This window comes from Primulina eburnea, chromosome 11, assembly GCF_022965805.1.
Source record: "Primulina eburnea isolate SZY01 chromosome 11, ASM2296580v1, whole genome shotgun sequence".
Classification (NCBI taxonomy): domain Eukaryota; kingdom Viridiplantae; phylum Streptophyta; class Magnoliopsida; order Lamiales; family Gesneriaceae; genus Primulina; species Primulina eburnea.
Window position 1 is genome coordinate 21,883,613 of NC_133111.1, and position 27,314 is coordinate 21,910,926.

General features: G+C 38.5%; 1 protein-coding gene across 1 annotated transcript; it reads left to right on the plus strand.

Moving 5' to 3' along the window:
• Positions 1–10,653: 10,653 nt before the first annotated feature.
• On the plus strand, positions 10,654–25,048 carry LOC140805461 (uncharacterized). The gene is made up of 8 exons (XM_073161731.1): positions 10,654–11,537; positions 12,376–12,731; positions 13,595–13,773; positions 13,943–14,014; positions 14,232–14,357; positions 15,154–16,064; positions 23,679–23,862; positions 23,949–25,048. Exons 3-8 carry the CDS (start codon positions 13,638–13,640, stop codon positions 25,046–25,048), a joined length of 2,529 nt encoding a protein of 842 aa, XP_073017832.1. The 5' UTR covers positions 10,654–11,537; positions 12,376–12,731; positions 13,595–13,637.
• The last annotated feature ends 2,266 nt before the right edge of the window (positions 25,049–27,314 follow it).

Consider the following 27,314-nt stretch of genomic DNA (forward strand, 5'->3'; position numbering starts at 1 on the left):
AAAACCCGGATCCAACATTTATGCTTACGAAAAATGAAAAAAAAAACAATAATTACAATATATATAATTTATTAAAAGGTCAATACAATGAAGCTCATGGCTCTTCTACGTCAATTTTCTTGTATTCAGTTTTTTAATTGTCTGAGACTTAATTTTGCATGTCCATTTCATTCTTTTGAGAGAGATTTCATTTAAATTAAGGGTGTAAATTAACAAAATCGAGCCGCATACAAAGAAAATTTTAAGCCACAAATTCAACTCAAATTAAATATATTCGAGATCGAGTTTGATTCGAAACTCAAATATTTTAAAAATTTTGATCGGATTCAGCTTAAATCAGAAGTTGAGTTCAAATTCGGCTCACAATATTTAAACATGTTCACAAGCTGTTCAAAATATTGCTGAACACAAGTACTAGAGAGGCTCAAAATATATTTATCTAATATATAATTATACTATAATAATAAATTATTAAAGCTCACGAGCACTTAACGAACCATCAAACTAAATAATTTGAACTTGAATTCCAAAATTTCTAATAGGAATCAAATGTTTTTCGAGTTTAAAACTCGCAAGCTGGCTGTACAAAAAGAACCGTATCTTTTGGGTTCTTACAAATTGTGTTGTAGGGTCTTCCAACAAGATGTAAGTTGGAAACTTGTTCAAATCACCAAAATGTTAAAAATACAATTGCACATGGCAATCCTTGAAGCCCCAAAGCCAAAAAGATGCTCTTAGCGTGTGTAGCTAGAGCCCTCAAGGCCAAGAAGATATAGTGAAATCCTTCGGTTACAAAGTTATAATCGGGAGTTGAAGACGTAATCGTTTATCATTGAACCTCTATAAAAATTCTCTTGTTGTTTATTACTTCAATTAAATTTGTTAATCCTAATTTTTGCTGAGTCAAAGTCTCAAACAGATTAGCTCAAAATCGGAATGCTTCTTCATTTCAAATCAACAATCACTCGAGAATCCGACGGATTCTATTCTAGCTACCAGCAAGAAGTCCAGGAACTACCGGCGATTAAAGGCCCATAACGAATTTCAGGATGGGATTCAGAAATCAGAAAATTTTAAACGCAATCCAACATAAACTCAGCGATAATGATGCGATCATGGTGGGCCAAACTCCGAGGAAGGTGTGGAAGACATGGGAGTGCGTTTGGGAGCCGAAGAAATACCATTCAAGCATTTGTTTTAAGCGGCCGAGAGTCCACGGACCAGAACACGGACCTGTACAAGGGTCCGTGCCCTTTTCATCCTGAGATGCGTGAGACCAGTGCCTACACGGACCTTTAGACGGATGCGAGCACGGGGTCCGTGCCCTATGTTATTGGCGAAGACAGTGTCTACACGGACCCGTACACGGAGGTGGGCACGGGGTCCGTGTCCTTTGTTTCCAACTGAAGTCTATTTACCGAGTGTACACGTACCCAGACACGGAGGTCTGCACGAGGTCCGTGCCTAGTGTTTTTCTGCGCGAATTATTTCCTTCTTTAGAGTTTTATTTTGTTAGGTAACTAGATTCTAGTAATCTTTTTGATATGTAAACAATATTGGACGAAATTTTACACACAATACACATTATTTTGAGTTTATCAAACTTGTGAGAATTTTCTCTCAACTCTTTCAAGGCTTTAGCTTTGTTAAATCAAATCAAACTTATCAAAGTTTATAACTTTGTGGCGTTTGTCGATCGTGCTTGTGCGGATTGTCGTAGGCGTCGTTCTTCGAAGGTTCGTATCAAATTTCGATTGTTATCCTCGTGTTTATTTGCCACTAAACTTTTATAGTTTAGAGGTGAATAACACATCAATTACTTGATTCAAAAGATCGGGAAAACACACAAGTCTTATTATTGTAATTAAATAGAGGGTGCGATTGCGTTTTAATCGTGTTTGCTATTTATTCGTATCGAGATTCACATCATTTGGTATCAGAGCATAGGTTTATTGAAATCAAGTAAGTTATATTGTTATATTTCAGATCTGCATTATTTCTTCAATCGTTTTCAGATCTGTTTCGTTCTATCGTTATTCAATTTTCGTGAAACAGTGTTTCTCGAAAATTAGGTCAATTTTCTTCATTTTTTTTGGGATTTTCGAGTTGTACTCAGCCTAAAAAAAAAAAAGTAGAAAATTTCGAAAATTTGCCTACACCATTGTTTTGGTATATTGTTCTATTCCCTTTAGAGAGTCATATTCAATTATGTCTCACAGTCAAAAAAAAATATATATTCCCTATATTCGAATTTCTTGTCTACACAGTCCAAGTGAGTCGGTCGCATTTGTTCACAAGTTTGAACCTTGATTGTTTGATATACCCAGAATAAAAAGCTTGAGCACTTCCAAGAGAGCTCTCAAAATTTTAGTGATACACTTGAGTGCGAGTGACTTTTCTTTGGAGTGAACAGTGAGTATTTGTTGTGAGCAAACAAAATTGTGAGAAAAGACGAGTGAATTTCTTTGGAGTGACCGTGAGCATTTGGGTGAGGATTATTTTATTTCTACTAACCTTTTCTTGCAGGTACAAATTGACATTAAATGGAGAGGGATGTAGGAGGTAGTTCGAATTCGGGGTTGTCTAAGGCCCAAATAGATGCGTTGTTTGGGGATTTTAGTAGGATGATGACGACCCAAATGGAGTCGTTGCATGAGAGGTTGGATAAACTTGAGGTTAGTGTTAGTGGGGGTAAACCTAAGCCTAGGGATTTGGGTAGAGATGATGAGGAGTATGATCTGGGAGGAGGCGATGAGAGTCAAAATGAGAATTGGGGTAGGAATGGAGGAGGTAGAGGATTTGGTAGAGGAAAAAGGGAAGACATGGGAGTGCGTTTGGGAGCCGAAGAAATACCATTCAAGCATTTGTTTTAAGTGGCCGAGAGTCCACGGACCAGAACACGGACCTGTACACGGGGTCCGTGCCCTTTTCATCATGAGATGTGCGAGACCAGTGCCTACACGGACCTTTAGACGGATGCGAGCACGGGGTCCGTGCCCTATGTTATTGGCGAAGACAGTGTCTACACGGACCCGTACACGGAGGTGGGCACAGGGTCCGTGTCCCTTGTTTCCAACTGAAGTCTATTTACCGAGTGTACACGGACCCAGACACGGAGGTCTGCACGGGGTCCGTGCCTAGTGTTTTTCTGCGCGAATTATTTCCTTCTTTAGAGTTTTATTTTGTTAGGTAACTAGATTCTAGTAATCTTTTTGATATGTAAACCATATTGGACGAAATTTTACACACAATACACATATTATTTTGAGTTTATTAAACTTGTGAGAATTTTCTCTCAACTAAGGCTTTAGCTTTGTTAAATCAAATCAAACTTATCAAAGTTTATAACTTTGTGGCGTTTGTCGATCGTGCTTGTGCGGATTGTCGTAGGCGTCGTTCTTCGAAGGTTCGTATCAAATTTCGATTGTTATCCTCGTGTTTATTTGTTACTAAACTTTTATAGTTTAGAGGTGAATAACACATCAATTACTTGATTCAAAAGATCGGGAAAACACACGAGTCTTATTATCGTAATAAAATAAAGGGTGTGATTGCGTTTTAATCGTGTTTGCTATTTATTCGTATCGAGATTCACATCAGATAAACTCAGCGAAATCTATCAAAATCAGAAACCCAAATCAATCATAGTTTCGCAAATCCAAAGTTATATAGAACCAGATCCTACCTATACGCGAAGGATCCGGTGAGGAGCTCGGCGAGCACCGGACAAGCGACAGAACAAACGTGTTGGATCTGGGTTTTCTACACACCCAAACGCAGCGGAAGTTTAAAATTTTTATTTATTTTGATAATCAAAATATTGTTTGGGCGCTCGTATGATTTTAACAAAAACATACAAAGGATGTTAGAATCGTTATACCTTTGGTGAATAAATCACGTGGCTCCAACTACACCGGTATTAGCGGACGTAGCTCTTGTTGTAAATCCCTACGAACATTTTTCGATCTCCTAATTCTGTCCACGACTGGAATATTTGTTCCTCTTATAATTTGCACTAGAAAATTATAAGATGTTTTTGCGTAGAGATAGAACACGAAGAAGAAATCGACTCATCGCGATTAATTAGCACAAGCCGAATTTTCTTTGCATAAGAAAAGATTTCGAGAGCAGATTTTGGAATTGGGAGAGACGAAAATCTTCTTGCCCAAGGAATTGAATTGAAGAGCAGTACCTCTTTTTCCTTTTTTAAAAAAACTCTCGGGTGCTCCCTTATCAATTAAGAATCAATATCATTATCTTTATTTCTACTCCTTAATTTACATAATTAATCTAATTAATTAAGTTAATTAAAGATTCTAAATTAATGACATATTCTTTTTATTTTCCAAAACTTTCGGATGCAATATATTATATATATAAGAATCAAAATTCTTATTATTATTTCTAATCTTTCATTTCCTTAATTAATCTAATTAATTAAGTTCATTAAAGATTCTAAAATTGCATGCCAACATTTGGCAATCTCGATTTTCTCCATCGAAATTTCATGCATTATAATAATTAAAAAATCATTATTATATTTTTCTAATCTATCCTTTACTTAATTATATTAATTAAGTTAACTATGGATTCTAATTGCATGCATATATTTGACCAAATCTCGATGCATATATCCATTATAAATTCAACATTTGAATTTAATATTTAAATTATAAATTCAACTTCTTGAATTTCTCACATCCAAAATTTAATATTTAATAAACTCAACTTTTGAGTTTAATAAATTAAATTATCAAATTTCATAAATTCAACCCTTTGAATTTATTCTCTCCATATTTCATAAATTCAACTTCTTGAATTTACTATCTCATAAATTCAACTCCTTGAATTTATTTTCTCAAAATTTAATTATCATAAATTCAACTCCTTGAATTTACTATATAATATAAATTCAACTCCTTGAATTTATTCTCTCAACGGGAACAAACGATCCAGTGCTTGTGTGACCCTCAATGGTTCAGGGATACAGCTAGCCGTGGGTTCACAATTCCTTGTGATTCAGAATAACATTTATTCTTATTCAGACTTACCCTAGTTAGCCCCATTCTTTTCATCAACACCTTGATCAAGAATGTCAGAACTCATTTCTGATTTCACCCATCGGATCATGGTAATAGCATCTAGTAGCGTCGCCCCATGATCCCCTAGGTATCACTGATAGTGCCTGCAAGAACCAGTCGATTATGATTAACGTACAGTACGGTCCCTTCATCTCATATATCCCGATCGAATCTGCAACCATTGGTTCATCGAGGGTTGCATATTAATTCGATAATTATGTGATAAATGTTGTGGGGACCCGGACGCTAATCAAGTTCTTAATCATCATTAGACTAATTATAAATTATAAAATAGGGTCTAAATTTTTTTTTTTAAATGCGGAACGTAGTGAAATCAAGCTAATATACATATCAGTATATAATAAAGTACAAGTCCTGTACCATCTACAAATCAGTACAAACTAGGGTTCAACAACTACTATCAAGTGTTTAACCACTATATACAATCTAAGTCCGGAGCCTCCACTCTAATCACGATCTCTCCTCATCTCCTGGACCCTGATCCTGTCCCACCTGTTGTCATGTACACATACAGACAAGACAACAGCCGGATAACTCCGGTGAGAATAAATCCCAGTATAAATCAACGAAACATGCAATCATATAAACACATATAAAGCATGTAATCAGGTAACAAATATAGGTATCAAAATCTGAAACATAAAAAATCATTCAGACTAGACTCAATCCTAGCCTAGGGATCCCGGTTTCCAAATGTGGTATTCCTATATCGAATTCCGTAATAGAAGGAACTCCGTTCCTATTACTCGATATAACCAAATATGGTGTTCCTATATCGAATTCCGTAATAGAAGAATTCCAATTCCTATTACTCGATATAACCAAACATCCGGTGTCCTGACCTATCCATCATGGACTGTAGCTCTATCGCTAATAACCCATCTTGAGACATCGTGCAATGTGCCCGTGGCGATTCCACCACTATCAGGCACTTCTGTCACGAGATTACTCGTCTAATACCTGCTATCTATCTTCAAGAGAACAAGTAAATCAATCAAATCATGCAAATATTAATGCAATAAAGTAAAGTATGTGATTTAGGGTAACTCAAGTCTAATCCGACTCAAGTCGATCTCCGAATACCACATTGACTTATACCTTTCTTCGTCGGTTTCTGGCTCAGTCAAAGTCCTGAATTCACAGTCTGTCTGGCAATGACAATATCAACAATCTCATGTCAATATACCATTCAAATCAATAACAATCTGATCAATCTGGATTTAATTCAAAATCATCGGCATAACGGTACAAACTCAGTATCTCCGTCAATACCATATCACCAGATAATAGTTACAATCCATAACTCATATCCAATACCTTCTATAATCAATCAATAATCCAAATCTGTCTGGTATAAATCAATATACCCTAAAAATTCATAACAATTCCATAATCAGTCTGTTTTTCAATCTGACTTCGATTCTACGATGTCTAACATATCAAGAACATCATATATGAATCCTATTCAATTCTGACAATAGCATAATTTCAAAGCATGTCAAAACGTAGCAAAACTTACGTCCATTTGTAGCCTACGTTGATAGGATTACAGTACTGAAGTCGGATTACAATTTGGACGGACGGATTTCTCAGAAAAGGCGTAAGGATTTTCAACACATATACAGGAAATTTTCTCGATTCTTCTTTCTGATTTTCGTTCAAATGGCTAAGTTATGTATATATATATATCCAACCTTGCATGTAAAGAACGTGGCACAATTTCATGTATCTTGATCGGCGCTCGAGCGGTTAATCTTTACCGCTCGGGCGCGAAGCTTTCTGTCCGAAACATTTCCTCATGCACCTTGGCGCTCGAGCGGTCACAAACTACCGCTCGGGCGCCACATCTTCTGTCCAAGACGTGTTTTTATGGAACTTTGGCGCTCGGGCGGTCATTTCTTACTGCTCGGGCGCCACTAGTTCTGTCCAAAGATTGCACCCTTCATATTTAATCTTATTTCATGTCCCGATTAATCTTTTCATAACCATATCAAATTATATATCAATAATTATAGATTACTAGGATTAAATTTCCGGGCATTACATTTAATAGTGGCATCACATGTACCATTGGAGAACTCCTTCTCTAATGTACATCTCATACTCTGGCCAGAGATTCCACGCACTATAATTTCATTAGATCACATAGGATATCCACACCCGTAGGTGAGCGGTGAATCCCCGACTACAATGCACTGTCTCCTATATGTGTCGCAACTGTACCCAACCTCGCCACCTGATGACTCTCCTGAAGCCGGTAAACGAGTCAAAGCACAGCCCTAGCATATAGAGCCTCAGTGTTGTCCCGGGTCGTAAGGACTAATGGTGTACAATCATAACCACAGACTTATCCTCTCGATGAATGATAACCACTTGGAAAGTCCGAGGGAGGGTTGTTCGGTATAAACATCATATGACTACCCATCTGCATGTTTGGACATCTCTATGCCCTTACCAAGAAACGCAATACACAACATCACATATGCTAGTCTCGAGCTCAAGCGGCCTTTATCCATGTTTTAGGCGGCTGAATCGACTAGGAACACATTTAGAATATGCAGTGTTTACAAATGAGTTTCAACATAGAATTACGATTCATTTGTATTAAAGCATAATCAAGGACTTTATCTATGCTGTTTGCATGGGTATACGGATAAAGTATAACAAGACCATAAAATGTTAAATTATATTAAAATAAAGATTGTTTATTTCACTTGAGTCAATAAATTCCCTATCCAACCGTTGGCTTGCAGGGCATCTACTCTAACAAATCAGAAACCCAAATCAATCATAGTTTCGCAAATCCAAAGTAATATAGAACCAGATCCTACCTATACGCGAAGGATCCGGTGAGGAGCTCGGCGAGCACCAGACAAGCGACAGAACAAACGTGCTGAATTTGAAAATCCAGCGGTGGAATCCGAAGAGAAGGGCAGAAATCTGATCGTTCTGAGCTCGAAATGAAAGAAGAATAAGAGAAGAAAATATGAAATGCAAGAAAAAATGGATGAAGTGATCGAAACGCTGTTCTTGCTTGCTGTTCCACTGGTTATATATGTTATATAAGGAAATAAATAATTCTTATTTTGTAATAATAATACGAGGAAATTAATGATATTCTTTGCAACACTATGTTTGACTATCTGAGATCTAGATTATTTCGATTCAAAAAAGATCTAAAATATTTATGTTATATGATAATAATGTATTGTGTAGAATAAATGTTTTTTTCTTATATTGTAAGGTTCTTATCATCGAACAATGACATATTTTTATATTGAGAGAGGTTTATGAAAACAAATAAGGTAGCATAATTAATATTTCAGTATCAATGTGTAACGCTTGAAAATCATGGAAATTATTTAATTACTAAAATATTTTAATAAAATGATTTTGGATTCATGAATGATATATTTTGAGTGACTAAATGATTAATTGTGTAATTTTGTTTGATTTTATAATTTAAAGATTTTCCTATGAATATAGGTGGTTGGCAAGACGGGGGACCGGAGATGATTAAGGTGCTAAAGATTTAAATGCTAAATTTTTATTTTTAGTTAAGAAAATATTTATTTAAATAATTTAAGAATTATGGCATTTCTAAGATCGAATTTAAATTAATTTGTGGGAGCAAGGAATTTTAAGTAATTTATAAGGGAATTTTTTGGAAATAGATATTTTTAAATCTTTTATTTTGAGGTCTAATGATTTTATTAATCTTAATGAACCAAATTTAATAATTAAAAACTAAGGTTAATTAAGTGTTTAGGAAATTTTTTTAAATCCTTTTTAAAAAGAGTCCCCCACACACACCCCAAAACATCTAAACATATGCACATATTCAAACAGATACACACAATTACGTGAAGTGAAGGAATCGGCCGAAACAAGGGAGTCTTGGGCAAAGAAGTTACGATTTTTTTCTCCTTCATTCTTCGATTTTCTTCTTCGTTCTCCTTCCAACAACGATCACTCGACTCCCTGGCATCCCAGGTGGCTTTTTGGTAGGATTTTGACGAGAATAAATTGTAGAAAAAGGGTAGAAATCTTATTCGTTCGTCACCGATGTTCCACCGCTTCGATATTCGTATTTCGAGCGTTTTAAACACAAAGGTACGTTTGGCACCATTAACATCATAGTATATGTGTTTTATTTTTTAAAGCATCAAAATTATTTGATGGTTGGATGAATGTTTTTCAATGTTTTTACGTTTTTGCTCTAGTTTGAGACAGGTTATGATTTCTAAAGGACATGCTGCCGTTAACGGACATTAAAGGATTTTAAAAAGTGTCGTTTAAGGGTTAAACAAAGGCTGGACAGTAGTGAAGAAAGTGTATGGTGAAAGATTGAAAGTTAGGGTTTTCCTTGCATGTTTTGGGATGTTTCCATTGGCTAGGTTGTAGGTTGCAAAGGGGCTGGTGCGGCTGGTTAAGGGCTGTTCCACTAGGGTCAGTAGGGTCCAGGAGGGTGGCTGGTGGTCTGGTCCAAGGTGGCTCGAGGGTGGGTGGCTCGAGAGTTTTACGTTCGTGGCTTGGTTTGGGAGAAATATGTTAGAAAATGGCTAGGAAAAGAGACAGGGCTCGAACCGTGGTTCATGGAGGATGGTACATGACTCGCGGGGGGTAGTTTAGGGATGAAAAGTCTAAGTTTAAAATTTGAAAAGAAAATATTAAGTTTTGTATTTATTCGGGCTTAAAACGCTCCACGATTTAGCTATTAAGTTGAATAAATTGAGGCACTGGTTTATGTCTAAAAAATTATTATAAGTAAAAAATAAGATTATATGATGCTATGAGATAGGCTTGTGTCAAGAAAAGTAAGAAAAAGTTAAAATTGAGAAGTTCGAGGTCCAGGTGTTAAATGGTTATTTTACGTGCAATGTCGCCAAGAATCATAATACATCTCTACTATTTTATTATGGCTGAGATGCACATACAAACTGCCACTGCGGACACCAAATTTCTGTTGACCCTTTTGCCCTTTTATCCTCTTGCTTTACTTAAAAAATGTTTCTCCCTCAAAACTCCACATCATCTCCAACAACCCACCTACTTTGCACGTCTCTCTCAAATATGGTTGATTTACCATCACGAATTTTCTCTCCCGAAATTATCTGGATGCTCACAAATCTTCTCTCACGATATCCTCCACTCTCTCGAAATTATCTACATCCTCACAAATCGGATCCTCAAAAATCTTCTCACTCGAAATTTGCTGGATTGGGATGGACCAAATCCACGTTCTCCTCCAACATATATTCGGTTGAGGCGCCCACGATCCGAACACCACATCCATTGCATTTGATCTCAACCCTCTTGTATGCCGATTGAAATTCAATTTTCCGGGACCTCTGGTAAGTACACAACAACGTTCTTTTGAAATTTCTGGAGATTGTCTCCACCCATCAATTAAATACGTAATTTTTTGCGTCAATCTAATTGCTCCAGATTACTGATCCACGCCATCACCTGCGACGATTTCATCCGTTCTGTATAAATAAAGACACAGAGAGATTTGTATCGTCTTCACGATCGTCTTTCTAGGTAAGCGTTTCGAAACAAATCGTTTTGTAGTTTAAATTAGCGTTGTTTTTTAATATGATGCGCTGTAGATCTGCTACTATGTTCTTCTGCACTTTGGAATGTCTTCGTTTTTAAATTTGTACTGTGATTATTTAACGTGTATCTGTTTCTCAATAATGAGAATTGCGATACACATCTTATATTTGGAGTTGCGGTTTTATTTATACGATAATTGTGTCTGAGGTTGATAGTTTTATGACGTTTCGTTTTACTACTTTCAAAATAAAAGAAGTTTGAATTAAAATTGGATATACGGAATACGCTTTTCATTGCAGAGAAGTTTTGTGAAAGGCCAATCTATAATTTTTTTTCATTTTTTTAAATAATTTTATGCCGTTTCGTTGATGGTAAATATCTGTCATGTAATGTTCATTGTTATCTCTCTGTTAATATTTGCCTCTTTTTTCGCCTTTGCAGTAGAATCATGAATCGAAAATATATTGTTCTTTGTTAAGATTATTCGCTGCCTTAGGTTAGAAGAGTTTGCTTTGATGCGTGGTTGCAGTCGTACGTTCTCAATTCTCATATGTATTAAAATATTTCAGTTGCGTGTAATTAAAATGGACATTAACAAGAAAAAACAAATCAAAACATAATGGGAAAACAAAATGCTGATCACAATATAGAGCATGCCTTCAGAGCCTTACTCTTCTTTTTCTTTTGCTTGGGTGGCTGGAGTACAACTTTGATAGCAGCATCGAATACTGCTTTAACAATCTGTTGGGAAAACATAAGGGGTAAATGAGTGCAACACTAACTGCTATTGTTGCATTTGCTGTGGAGGCCTTACTCTGTTCTGCAGAGAAACTCTCATGATCCTTTCCTGCTGTTATTGTTGCTTTTGCTGTGGAGGTGAGTGCTAACTGCTAACCCTTGCATTTCTCACTTTCCAATTGTGTCTTTTACTCATATTATGATTGAAAATTTGGAAACAAAGAATGTCCAATCAGTGTGAAATATAAATTTCCGTCCATGCCTAGACTTAGCACAAACAAAATACCACTGTACCTTTGCCACCCAAAATATTTATTGATTTTGATTACCAAATGTTGGATTTCAGATGATTTGGGCTTCTCTATATTATTAGTAGTCTGCCTTTGATTTTTACACAATAAACTTTTTAAATTTGAGGATACATATATGAGTTAAAAATTTAATAAAATTATGTTCAACAAAATAATGTATTGTATTCAAATGATATAATATTTGAAACTTATTTTATTTTGGATTTTAGAAACACAAAATTTGAATTTAGAATAAAAAAAAATGGTTTTTAAGAGACTAACCTCCCACCTCAAATCTTATACATGTTTCCACAATAGTTTATCCAATTAAAACATGTTATCATCTTCTGACATCAACTTTCTTCATCTACATTTTTTCCATTTTTTGTTTAATCATTGCATAAATTTTTATTAATTTCTGTATATTGTATTGATTCTATGATTTTTTAAATTTTGTATTCATGTTTACCAATTGACTTTGTCTTCAAAAATTTCATATGTTTGATTCTATTGTGCCCAGCTTACGCATTCTTTCAATTTATGCATTGATGTTGGAAATTGTTCATGGTTCGTAGTACTACAGTTGACACATTGAGCTCTTTTTTAATTTGTGTCCATTTGTTGTAACTTCATATCAGTAAGAAAGAGTGTAAATTTGGACATTCACATTGCATTGGCCTCTGCAGCGCTAAAAGCAGATGCGCGTGTGCTTATGAACCGGGTACGTATTTAGTGCCAGAGTCATAAGCTTACAATTGCGGACCCGTAACAGTTGAATACATATCTCGGTACATTGCTGGTCTTCAGCAGAAGTACACACAGTGGTGGTGTTAGACCTTTTGGACTTTCGACACTAATTATTGGTTTTCATCCACACAGTAGTCCATCGCTCTATCAGGCTGATCCATCTAGGACTTTTTCAACTTGGAAAGCAAATGCAACTGGTAGAAACTCAAACTCTATCCGGTAGTTTTTGGAGAAGAATTTCAAGGAAACTGCTGGCCAAGAAACTGTGAAGTTAGCCATTCGTGCACTGCTTGAGGTAAATTATCCATGTACATGCAACTTGATCCTTTGTGCTTTACAATCTTTTGTTAGTTGCTGTTATCAGTTCAACGTAGATGCAACTTGATGCTTTGTGCTATACAATCTTTTGTTTGATGCTGCTATCAGTTCAACGTACGCTTACTGCTTTACAATCTTTTGTTTCACTCAGTCAACAACGCAAAGCAAAAACAAGTCATATATAAATTTTGAACAATTTAAATAACTATAGTTAGAAATCATTCTGGTAATCAATTAAATAACTATAGTTAAAATTATTTTCAATGTTATTTTCTTTAAACATTAATAACTTAGTTATGTATCCTACATGATAACTTTTTTCAATCATGTTTTCCTCTTATTTAATGTACATTGGTTTTTTTTCATTATATTGTTGCATTTCTTAATTGTTTCGTGGGTGACTTCTCATTTTGATACCTTCTATATCATTTAAACTCTTTAATTTTGGGTTCACATGTTAATCCAACTAATATAAAAAATGGTTTAGAATTCATTAGAGGTTGGGAGATCATTTCATATATTCATTCATCATCTCTGCACCCCAACAAAAAAAAATTGTTGTTAAAATATTTATATTTCCTGTGTTCCTTCATGTGTTGGTCGTGAAGTTCATATGATTTACTAGCTCTTTTTGTTCCAAAATTCCCTTTTGCCCAATGTTTTTCATTCAACCATGTTGCCTACCAGGTTAGTTTTAATCAAAAAACGGATAATTTTTAAAATCAAATATTATTTATACTTTTCTTCAAAATATTTAAACAATCTTATATACTATTTAGATTTAATGTCTTCTCCTCCTACACGGGCTACTACTCATACCAATCGCAACAACAATGAAAGGCGTCAATTAAACACAACGCGACGACGAGCACAAAGACAATTAATGATAGAAGCTGAACGACAAACAAATCTAGCCCGACGTCGGTCAAACTACCAAAGACGTATAAATATACGTGCACATGATACAAATTCTGATGAATCCAACGTTGAAATGACAGAGTTTACTACACATTTGAATGGTATGTTGACTAAAATATGTATTTCTTCCTTTTTATTACTCATTAATTTCACTTTTGGTACTTTTAATTTTATATATAACTCAATCACCTATTCTTATTTATATTATTATTTCATAAATTTATTTACTTATTCTACTATAAACATATAACGCTCTTATACATTTTTCAGTTCCCCTTAATAACAATTTGGCTACGAATACCACATCACATGCAATAACAGAAACTTCTTCAAATCAAGAAGGTATATTTCATTTATAATGTTTGAAGTCAAACGATTTTAAACATTTCTTTTAAATATTATATTGTATGATATGCAATACAATATTTTATACTACATCCACATGTAATAAATAAATTTATAAACCATTATTATTTAAACATCCACCTTAAGTATTTTGCCTACCTATTAATTTGAACAACAAAATAATAAATTATTTAACGTTCAATTTTAATGTCAGGAAACACCGCAACTACGGTTGGACAAGTGTGTCGTATACAGTCATTATCTTATCATACAATGACATCAAATTTTGAGCAAGGGAGTACTAGCACATGTCAACGTCTACCTGATTTAAATCAGCAAGGTAATCTACTAAATTCAAATACTCCTTTTAACATAACAATTACCATTTTTTTCACGACTTTGCTTTATGTCATCTATGTATAATATAAGGCACCTGAAATCAACATATAACTGCATTATATAGCAATATCGAAAATAAAATTATTGTTAGGGTTCAAAAACACCAATTACGTGGACAGCGATATCATAATCTAGCAAAAAATTTCATTAATAGTCTACATAATGGTTGCTGGCATTTGTACAAACCAACGATTTGTCTATATTGTAAAGCTTAACTTTTTCATAATGAAACACCTAAACTGTGCTCCATAAATGGTCAATCAAAATTAGATGGTCTTTCATCTTCAATTGTATTTCAACAATTGTATGATAAAAACAATGAACAAGATAGGTATTTCATGCAGCATATAACGGCGTATAATCGCTTAAAATCAAATAATTGAATCACAACATGTTGGATCAATAACTATTACTTCCATACAATAATTGTTTCACTACATTTTCTATTTATGACATACATGTGTATGTCTTTTCTATTACAAACATCTTTTTATTGCTTTTAACATCAACTTACCCTCTCAAGTGCTCAATATATTATTTAATCACTTTTATAAAATCAACCAGTTGATTGATCTTCATTTCTCTAATATAATTTTCAAATTTTAATTCACACATATTTAACAATTTAAATGTCTCGAAAAAATGATTTAACAATTAACTAGGAAGCTTATTCATTCAATCTTCCAACAAATTTTTTTCATTTGTTAATTTGAATATTAAATTGAACAATATTGCAGGAATTAACTTCAATGAACACAATGTCATTACTAACATACAACGAATTCCACGTCCACGTCGATATCGTAACCTAGCAAGAAATTTCGGTGAAAGTGGGATAAATTATCGATGGCAATTGTCTGACCCAAGAATTTGTATGCATTGCCAAGCTCTATTGTTTCATGGTGAAACATCACAATTCTGCTGTAGAAATGGAAATACAAATTTGGTTCATATCCCTTCTCCTATTGAATTGCAAGAGTTGTACGCTGCGGATAACGAGGAAGGCAGGCATTTTCGGCAGTTCATAAGGGCATACAATCATGTTTTCTCTTTCACATCGATGGGAGTCAACTTAGATGAGTCCTTAGCAACCGGTACACATGGAATTTACACATTTCGTGCCCATGGATCAATATATCACTCGATTGGAAGTCTTCTACCGAATGAGAATTGTAGGCCAAGGTACCTGCAGATGTGGATTGTAGACACAGATCATGATATAGACAATAGACTTCATGAAAATACAGAACTAAGGCGAGACTTACTGCTTAAGATACAAAACATTCTTGATCAACACAATCCATTCGTGCACGTGTTTCGACAAATTGGCAAATGTCAAGACATACCCAACTGTAGGCTCATCATCAGGCAACAAAAACCTAATGAACATCAATATAGTTTACCAACAACATCTCAAGTAGCAGCTGTAATTGTTGACAACGAATTTCAAGAAACTTTGAACGGTCGAGATATTACTATACAAGGTATCGGTGGAAATCTTATCAGCATTCAAGATTTTGTTGGCTATTATGATCCTCTGCAATATCCACTCCTTCTGTCATATGGTACATATGGTTGGGACATAAATAGCCGAAATATCAATGGTACCCGGTTAACATGCTTAAATTACTACGCGTATATGCTACAGGTTAGTGAAAAAACATTGTACTTTATGCTTCATTTTTTTTAATTAAAAACAATTTAAAAATTACATATACACCTATTGTAGTAACCCGATTCCTAATTTAAGTTAATTATTGGATTAATTATATTTCGGTGGGATCGGAAAGACCGAACCAGGTTCGGATCGTCCGAAGAGGGTTCGGATCATCCGAAGTGGGTTCGGACCGTTCGAGACAGGTGGCTGGACACGTGGAAGGGTTCTGGACACGTGGAAGGGTTCGGATCGTCCGATCAGGGTTCGGATCGTCCGAGCCAGGTGTCTGGATACGTGGAAGGGTTCGGATCGTCCGATCAAGACTCGGATCGTCCGGGACAGGTGGCTGTACTCGTGGAAGACATGCAGGGTTCGGATCGTCCGAAGTGGGTTCGGATCGTCCGAAGTGTACCAGATCGGAGCTTCCGAAGTGGATCGGAGCGTCCGAACATTGGCTATAAATAGAGGCGCGAGGCTTCATTTGTGACTCGCCATTTCAGAGAGTTCCAGAGCATTTCAGTCGATTCTGACAGGTTTCTAGTCTTTTTCCGAGGTTCGGGCACTAGCGGGGAGCTACCAGTGTTGTAGCGGAGCTGTGCTCTAGTTTGGAGCTAGCGGCACCAGTAGGCTGACTGCGGACGCAGGCGTGAGTCTAGGACTGATTGTTAGGATCTGCTGGTTAGAGGTACGAAAGTACTATCCGAGATATCCTGGTCGAGTATACATCCTTATATGTTGCATGATTATGTGGTGCATTGATATATGTCATATGATGCATGCTATTATGTCACGTTTTATGATGCATGTTGCATTTCATGTTGAGCCGTATCTCCTTCGAGATAGCCTTTACTGTTGAGCTGTATCTCTTTCGAGATAAGCTATATCTTGTGGGGCCGCTCAGCCCTGTCTTGTCTTGTGGACGCATAGACACCGAGAGTACACAGTGGCCGACGGGTCCGGAGGGCTTCGGTGATCCGGGACATTTTAGGTCCACGTCTGTTCTTGTAGTGGATGCAGTGACCCAGAGGAGTACCGCGCGGCACTATCCACTTGGCGCCTCTAGACTGAGCATATTGAGATCCTTTGTTACTCCTGTTTCTTGACTACCCTGGTATCATATCATAGCATGTGCATTTCATATAGGCTTGTATACTCATGCTTTTGTACTGGGCGTTCTTATCGCTCACGTCCTCGGTTTTGTTTATCTTGGACACCCCATTCCCACGGGGCAGGCCTCAGGTTGGATGGCTCAGGAAGAGCAGGAGGAGGACAGTGAGTGGCTGGTTGGTTTAGTTTTCAGTACTATTCTTTTCGATATGGTTGTACCGAATATATATTTTGAGTTGTTCTGATTTCGATTGGGTTGTATAACTACTGTCGTTGGCCATTTTTCCGCTGTTATCTCTGATTATTATTAATTAAGTTAATTGCATGCTTAGTTCTTCATTAGTAGGTGATTCTGGAACGGGTCACTACATTTATGGTATCAGAGCATGCTTACGATTTTGGGATATAGATTCTGTTTTAGGATTTCCGTTGACCATTTTACCATTTTTTCCCCATTCTATCTTGTAGCGATGGCTGACCACTTTGGTGATGAGAGTAGTCAGGGAAGTGTAGGTCGTTGGGGTGACCAGGACGATCGTAGGCGTCATCGTGAACATCGTCATCGTCGGGATGGTCCTAGGCGTTTTGATTTGCACCGTTTCATTCAGATGGGGCCTAAGCCTTTAGTCGGCGGTGAGACTCCCGATGATGCTGAGGATTGGTTAGAGCGCATGGAGAGTTGTTTCCGTGCATTCCAGTGCACCGAGGAGCAGCAGATGGAGACCCTTGGTTTTCTTCTCGAGGGCCGTGCGCGCAAGTGGTGGCGATCGACTTCTGCGCCGATAGTCCAGTCCCAGGGTAGGGTGACTTGGGCCGACTTCCGTGCAGCTTTCATGCAGCTGTATTTTCCTCCAGCCCTTCGCCAGGCAAAGACGATTGAGCTCCTGAATCTTAAGCAGGGTAGTATGTCTGTTGATGAATATCAGCAGAAGTTCTTCGAGTTGTTACCCTTTGCCCCTCATATCAGTGGCAGTTCTGAGGCCAAGTATGACCATTTCCTCCAGGGTCTTAACCAGGAGATTTTTGATCGAGTCACTGTCTGTGATAATCCTACTTCGTATGATGGGTTAGTGAACCGGTGTCGCCAGGCAGAGATCAGTCTCCAGCGTGGTAGGGCTATTCTTTCTTCTAGACCTCCGAGTACTTTGAGCCCTCGATCTCAGTCTTTCAAGAAATCTGGTTCTTCTTCTTCTGGATCTGGATCACGGTCTAGCGGTGTTTTCCGCTTTGGTAAGAAGAAGGTTTCTTGTGTACATTGTGGGAAGAACCATCCATCGGAGCAATGCCGATCAGCCGCGGGAGCTTGTTTTCAGTGCGGAGAGATGGGTCATCTCAAGAAGAATTGTCCTCAGTTGCGAGGTGGAGCAGGATCTGGTTCCGGATCTCAGACGACTGTTCAGCAGAGGAGGCAGGGTCAGGCAGTGGGTAGTTCAAATCTTCGACCTCGTGCCCAAGGTCAGGTTTTTGCGCTGAACCAGGATCAGGCTGCAGATGAAACGGAGAGAGTCATAGCAGGTACTTTTCATTTATGCGGTATTCCTGCTTTTGTTCTTATTGATACCGGAGCATCACATTCATTCATTTCTGCACGATTTGTTAAGCGTCATAAGTTACCGTATGTTTCTCTAGACGTCATTCTTTCCGTTTCTACCCCGATGGGTCATTCGGTGTTAGCAAAGCGTCTAGTGATGGGTTGTCCCTTAGATTTTGAGGGTAACGAATTGATTGCGAATCTTATGATCCTGGAGATGGAAGATTTTGATTGTATTCTAGGTATAGACCTATTGACTACCTACCGAGCTACCGTGGATTGTTACCAGAAGCTTGTTCAGTTTCGTACGACTGAGAGCTCTAGTTGGTTTTTCTATGGTGAGGGAGCGCGACCTCCGATGCCAGTGGTATCTGCTCTGAAAGCCTGTCGTGCTTTAGAGGCGGGCGGGGAAGGCTACCTCATCTATGCGATTGATTCCTCCACAGGTAGTGTTGGTATAGATGATATTCCAGTGGTTTGTGAATTTCCTGATGTTTTTCCAGATGAGATTCCTGGTTTTCCTCCGGTTAGAGAGGTGGAATTTGGCATTGAGTTAATGCCAGGGACTGCAGCGATTTCTCGTGCCCCCTATCGTCTTGCTCCGTCAGAGATGAGAGAATTGAAGCAGCAATTGCAGGATCTTCTTGATAAAGGTTATATTCGCCCGAGTGTTTCACCTTGGGGAGCTCCAGTATTGTTTGTCAAGAAGAAAGATGGATCTTTGCGATTGTGCATTGATTATCGCCAGCTGAATCGTGTAACGATCAAAAACAAGTATCCATTACCTCGTATCGATGATTTGTTCGATCAGCTCCAGGGTACCTCTGTTTACTCCAAGATTGACTTGCGATCGGGTTATCATCAGATGAGAGTTAGAGATGATGATATTTCCAAGACTGCATTTCGTACTCGATATGGGCATTACGAGTTTTTAGTTATGCCATTTGGATTGACGAATGCGCCAGCAGTGTTCATGGATTTGATGAATCGAGTCTTTCGGGATTTTCTAGATCAGTTTGTTGTGGTTTTCATCGACGATATCTTGATTTATTCTCACAGTGTGGAAGAGCATATCCAGCACTTGAGGATTGTGTTGCAGATTCTTCGTGAGAAGCAATTGTATGCTAAGCTGAGTAAGTGCGAGTTCTGGATTGATCGTGTAGTATTCCTTGGTCATGTGATTTCCAAGGAAGGAATTTCTGTGGATCCCAGCAAGATTGAGGCAGTGCTGAATTGGTCACGTCCTACGACGGTGGCTGAGATCTGTAGTTTTCTAGGTCTGGCAGGGTATTATCGTCGCTTCATCGTGAATTTCTCTCAGGTAGCTAGACCATTGACGCAGCTTACTCGGAAGGATGTTCCATTTGAGTGGTCATCTGAGTGCGAAGATAGTTTCAGAGAGCTTCGTCGACTTCTGACTTCTGCACCTGTTTTGGCGTTACCGTCAGGATCTGATGGTTTCAGTGTTTACACCGATGCCTCTTTTCAAGGCTTAGGGTGTGTGTTGACGCAGAATGATCATGTGATCGCTTACGCATCCAGGCAGTTAAAACCTCACGAGGAGAAGTATCCTATTCATGATCTAGAATTAGCTGCTATTGTGTTCGCGCTGAAAATCTGGCGTCATTACTTGTACGGGGTTAAGTTTGAAATTTTTACTGATCATAAGAGTCTGAAGTATCTGTTCACTCATGCTGAGTTGAACATGAGACAACGTCGTTGGATGGATCTACTTAAAGATTATGACTGCGAGATCAAATACCATCCAGGTTCTGCGAATCTCACAGCCGATGCTCTTAGTCGCAAGGTGAGAACCTCTGCACTTCAGACCAGTGCTATGATTAGTACTATCCAGGATTGTTGTTCATTGGGATTTAATTTCAAACATCGGAAAGGTATGGAGAGCATTCGTGTTGCTACCATTTTATCTGAGCCAGCTTTGTTCGTTCGGATTCGAGATGCACAGATGTCTGATCTCAAGACTCAGAGATTAGCCCGATTAGTTGGTGGAGATAGCAATTTCCATTATCAGTCTAATGGTCTTCTGTGTTTGTCTAATCGGGTTGTGGTACCAGAGGATGATACTTTGAGGGAAGAGATCTTGGCTCAGGCTCATCGAAGCAAGTTGAGTGTCCATCCAGGAAGCAACAAGATGTATAAAGATTTGAGGACACGATTTTGGTGGAAAGGGATGAAGCGCAGCGTTTATCAGTTTGTTTCCAAGTGTCTTGTTTGTCAGCAGGTTAAGGCAGAGCACCGTCGACCGGGAGGATTATTGTTGAACTTACCTATTCCCGAATGGAAGTGGGAGCATATCGCGATGGATTTCATTACTCACTTACCATTGTCTTCGAGGAATAGTGATGCTATTTGGGTAGTGGTGGATCGACTCACCAAGTCTGCTCATTTTTTGCCATATAACCGTGATTTCACTTTCGATCGTATGGCTCGATTGTATATTCAAGAGATTTTACGTTTGCATGGAGTGCCAGTCAGTATTGTTAGTGACAGAGATCCTCGTTTTACCTCACGATTTTGGGGTAGTTTCCAGTCAGCATTGGGTACTTCACTAAGTTTGAGTACGGCTTATCATCCAGAGACCGACGGTCAAACAGAAAGGACTATTCGTACACTTGAGGATATGTTGCGAGCCTGTGTTATGGATTTCGGAATCGCTTGGCATGATCATTTGCCTTTGATTGAGTTCGCATACAACAACAGCTATCATCGTAGTATTGGTATGACACCATTTGAGGCGTTGTATGGGCGACGTTGTCGTACTCCATTATTTTGGGATGAAGTTGGGGAACGACATGTTGAGGGACCGGAGTTAGTCCAGCAGGCTATTGATAAGGTTGCAATAATCAAGAAACGGATTAAGATCGCTCAGGATCGACAGGCTAGTTATGCGAACACCAAGCGGCGACCTCTTTATTTTCAGCCAGGTGAGAAAGTGTTTCTCCGAGTTTCGCCTTTTCGCAGGATTTTGAGATTTGGTCTCAAGGGTAAGCTGTCTCCAAGATTTATTGGTCCATTTGAAATATTGGAAAGCGTGGGAGATTTGGCTTACAGACTTGCTTTGCCGCCGTACCTATCAAGTATTCATGATGTGTTCCACGTATCTTTATTGAGACGATACGTAGCAGATGAGTCTCACATCTTGCATCCCTCTGAAGTTCAACTAAATTCGGATTTGTCTTACGTGGAACGACCAGTGCGGATCCTCGATCGCAAAGACAAGGTATTGCGGAATAAGATCATTCCTCTTGTCTTAGTTCAGTGGCAGCGCAGAGGCACTGAAGAAGCCACTTGGGAGTTAGAGAGTCGTATGCGTTTAGAGCATCCAGAGCTCTTTTGAGTTGTATTATAGATGTACTACAGATGTACGTGTGTTTTCCGTTGTAATCCAATTAGCAGTTGTGTTCAACAACAATTGAGATATGTTAATGATGATGTTATTTCGTTTTGTTCATCCTATAAACCTGATTTCGAGGACGAAATCTTTTTAAGGGGGGGAGAATGTAGTAACCCGATTCCTAATTTAAGTTAATTATTGGATTAATTATATTTCGGTGGGATCGGAAAGACCGAACCAGGTTCGGATCGTCCGAAGAGGGTTCGGATCATCCGAAGTGGGTTCGGACCGTCCGAGACAGGTGGCTGGACACGTGGAAGGGTTCTGGACACGTGGAAGGGTTCGGATCGTCCGATCAGGGTTCGGATCGTCCGAGCCAGGTGTCTGGACACGTGGAAGGGTTCGGATCGTCCGATCAAGACTCGGATCGTCCGGGACAGGTGGCTGTACTCGTGGAAGACATGCAGGGTTCAGATCGTCCGAAGTGGGTTCGGATCGTCCGAAGTGTACCAGATCGGAGCTTCCGAAGTGGATCGGAGCGTCCGAACATTGGCTATAAATAGAGGCGCGAGGCTTCATTTGTGACTCGCCATTTCAGAGAGTTCCAGAGCATTTCAGTCGATTCTGACAGGTTTCTAGTCTTTTTCCGAGGTTCGGGCACTAGCGGGGAGCTACTAGTGTTGTAGCGGAGCTGTGCTCTAGTTTGGAGCTAGCGGCACCAGTAGGCTGACTGCGGACGCAGGCGTGAGTCTAGGACTGATTGTTAGGATCTGCTGGTTAGAGGTACGAAAGTACTATCCGAGATATCCTGGTCGAGTATACATCCTTATATGTTGCATGATTATGTGGTGCATTGATATATGTCATATGATGCATGCTATTATGTCACGTTTTATGATGCATGTTGCATTTCATGTTGAGCCGTATCTCCTTCGAGATAGCCTTTACTGTTGAGCTGTATCTCTTTCGAGATAAGCTATATCTTGTGGGGCCGCTCAGCCCTGTCTTGTCTTGTGGACGCATGGACACCGAGAGTACACAATGGCCGACGGGTCCGGAGGGCTTCGGTGATCCGGGACATTTTAGGTCCACGTCTGTTCTTGTAGTGGATGCAGTGACCCAGAGGAGTACCGCGCGGCACTATCCACTTGGCGCCTCTAGACTGAGCATATTGAGATCCTTTGTTACTCCTGTTTCTTGACTACCCTGGTATCATATCATAGCATGTGCATTTCATATAGGCTTGTATACTCATGCTTTTGTACTGGGCGTTCTTATCGCTCACGTCCTCGGTTTTGTTTATCTTGGACACCCCATTCCCACGGGGCAGGCCTCAGGTTGGATGGCTCAGGAAGAGCAGGAGGAGGACAGTGAGTGGCTGGTTGGTTTAGTTTTCAGTACTATTCTTTTCGATATGGTTGTATCGAATATATATTTTGAGTTGTTCTGATTTCGATTGGGTTGTATAACTACTGTCGTTGGCCATTTTTCCGCTGTTATCTCTGATTATTATTAATTAAGTTAATTGCATGCTTAGTTCTTCATTAGTAGGTGATTCTGGAACGGGTCACTACACCTATACTCATATAGTGTAAATTATCTTCTTATTCAGATACGAGAAAATTCGCCATCTTTGCTACTTAGAGGAGGCCGTCTACTTCAACAATACGTAGTTGACAATTACGTAAAGATTGAAACACAAAGACTACGATGGATACGTACAAATCAACGTGATATACGTTCTGAACTTTACCAAGGATTGCAAGATTGTTTACATGGAGGTGAAAATAATGCAGGTATGATAACTTAATTATTATATTCTTATTTTTCACAACATATATTACAACCCCCAAATTATACATATCTACCAAATGCATTACAGGAAACGTTGGTACTAGAATCGTTTTGCCATCATCTTTCGGTGGAAGCCCACGTGATATGTACCAACGGTTTCAAGATGCCATGACTTTGGTACAAACATATGGAAAACCAGATATAATGCTTACAATGACATGCAATCCGAATTGGAATGAGATAAAATATCAACTACTTCCTGGGCAATCATCTCAAGACCGTCCAGATTTGATTACAAGGATATTTAAATCAAAATTTGAAGAGTTTAAAAAAGACATTGTGGATAGGGGGGTTTTGGGTAAGGTCCGCTCTTATTCGTACGTCATTGAGTATCAAAAAAGAGGGCTTCCTCATGTTCATATGTTGGTCATATTTGAGAATAATGACAAGTTGTGTACTCCCGATCACTTTGACTCAATTGTGCGTGCTGAAATACCTTCACAAACAGAAGAACCCAATCTACACAAAGCAGTTGTCCACCATATGATACATGGGCCATGTGGATCAATCAATCCAAATTGTCCATGCATGGTAAATGGTAAATGTAAGAAGAACTTTCCAAAGCCATTTGTGGAATACACGTCTAGAGGAAATGATTCATATCCTTTGTACCGAAGACGTGAAGGTGTCCAAGTATCAATTACCAACAATGACAATGTCTTCATTGATAATGGTTGGGTTGTCCCATACAATCCATGGCTTTTATTAAAATATGATTGTCATATTAATGTTGAAGTATGTGGAGGGATTAAATATGTCAAGTACATATACAAGTACATCCATAAAGGTCCTGATTTGGTCGCACTAGAGTTACGAAATGGGCAACATTGTGATGAAATCCAACAGTATGTGGATGGAAGGTGGATTTGCGCGCCTGAAGCATTGTGGCGAATTTTCTCATTTGAGTTCAGTAGGATGTATCCTTCAGTCATTAGGTTACAACTACATACACCAAACCACCATTTGGTTTATTTTGACCCCCAACAACATGTAAATGATCTACTAGCAGATGATGACAACTCGAAGACTATGCTTACAGAATTTTTCAAAATAAATTGTGATCCTGACTTGACTGGAAAGTATTTATATCGAGAATTTCCACAATATTTGTGGGGACCCGGACGCTAATCATCTTTGGGATTTAATTATCAATTAAGATAAAACAGGGTCTAAAAATTTTTTTCGTTTTAAGATATGACTGCAGAAGGTAATGGAATCTAAATACTATACATGTCTGTATAAATACATTTCAGTATTAAAGTACAACAAGCTAATCTAAGGTTCAACTACTAAAGTCCAGTAATAAAACCAAGTCTACTGTAAGTCCGGAATCACCACGCTACACTCGTCTTCTCTCATCATCATCTTGACCCTGATCCAGCCCCACCTGTTGCCATGCACACATACAAAACAAGACAACAGCCGGATAACTCCGGTGAGAATAAATCCCAGTATAAAACATGGTAAACATGTATATACATAAACTAGTTCATGAAACATGCTGTCATGAATAACATCAAAACATTAGATTTCATAAGCTATGAAATCTAATCACAACAAGCATGCACGTCAAATCAGCTAAACATGCATATAACCAACCTAAATCATAAAAACATGCTAGCACAACTGGAAGCAATAACGATGGGTCCCATGATCTAGGAGCCACATCCATATGTGCATGCAGTCCTAATCAAATCATGTCTAGACTCGACTCAACTATAACTCTAGGGATCCCGGGGTGAATAAGACGTCACTGGCTGTCACCTACCCAACCACTCGGGGCGACTGTACGTCTTATTCCTAGACTTCGGTCCGAGCTGTATCGACGGCTGGCAATAGGAGTAATGACTACTCCTAAGTTGAGATACACCGAACGTCTAGAAGTCTGACAATGACTGTCAAGACTGTCCTATCTTAAATGCAATGAATAACAATCTGTAAACAAGCATAATCATATTCATAACTGAATATCACAATTATCTTACCTGCTTGAATACAATTCTAAAATCAAAGCATAATCAGGTAACAATATAAATAATAATCTAGTATGTGATTTTATTGGGAAACTCAAATTAATCTAATTTGAGTTATGCTTCCCGAATATCACATGAATTATACCTTTGTCTTCCTGATCTGATGAAGAAGACGTCTCGAAGTCGAATTTGTCCATATCTGATCTGTCCATATCTGATCTGAAATGACAATAACCAATACACTGTATCAATGTGTAATCCAATTCACAATATGTCTGGTCAATATCTGAATAATCTACAATCTGATTCATATCAACCATATCACAAGATAACAGAAACCAATACTGGATTTGATCAATCTGTACCAACTGATGTTTCGACGGCATACCAATACTGTCTCGATAACCCCGTCAGTCTAAACATCACAACTATAATACCAGACTTCGAAATCAATACTGATACAAATGATAATCTCAATAACAATACGAATCTGATATAAAATCTCAATCAAATCAACTCTGAAGATCATAACAAATACATAAACAATCTGTTCTTCAATCTGACTTCAATTATACGATGTCTACAGTAGCAGAAACACCATATCTGAATCATATTCAATTCTAACAACATCAGAAATTCAAATCTTGTCTAAACGTAATAAAACTTACGTCCTTGTGTAGCTCGTAGCGAGAGGAGTTCAGAACTGAAGTCGGATTCCAATTCAGATAAACGATTTACTCATAAATCAATTTCTAAAGAAAGGACCAAAGCTTTCCCCTTTCTCTCGATTTCTCCCGTTTCGTTTCTTCTGAATATGAGATTTGCATGTGTGTATATATATATATATACCCATACCATGCAAGAAAGCAAGTGGCACACCCTTTTCATTCCACGTCTCGCGCATATGCGCGGCCACTACTCGCGCATATGCGCGAGACCTACTGTCTCGGCGAAAATGCTACTCGCGCATATGCGCCATTAATTCCGCGCATATGCGCCACCCCTTCTGGCCCTCCCGCGCATATGCGCCACTCTACTCGCGCATATGCGCCACTGGTTCTGGCCTTGCCGCGCATGTGCGCGCATTATCTCGTGCATGTGCGCGCAAGCCTCGGCCAGCTCCGCGCATGTGCGCCAATCCATACAGCGCATGTGCGCGGGGCTCTTTCTTGGCACACACATTTACACCTTTCTCATGTGTTCTAGTCCGATCCGTTCCATCTATAATCATCTTGATTAATTCAATAAATCATTCCGGATTAATCTCCGATTACAGTAATCATATCCCAATCATTTCAGATTACGGTAATTAAATTCTCGGTCACTACATTTCTCCCCCTCTTAGATCTGAGTTCGTCCTCGAACTCACCCATCATCAAACCATATCTATCAGAAGAACTGTAAAACAGATTTTAACATCC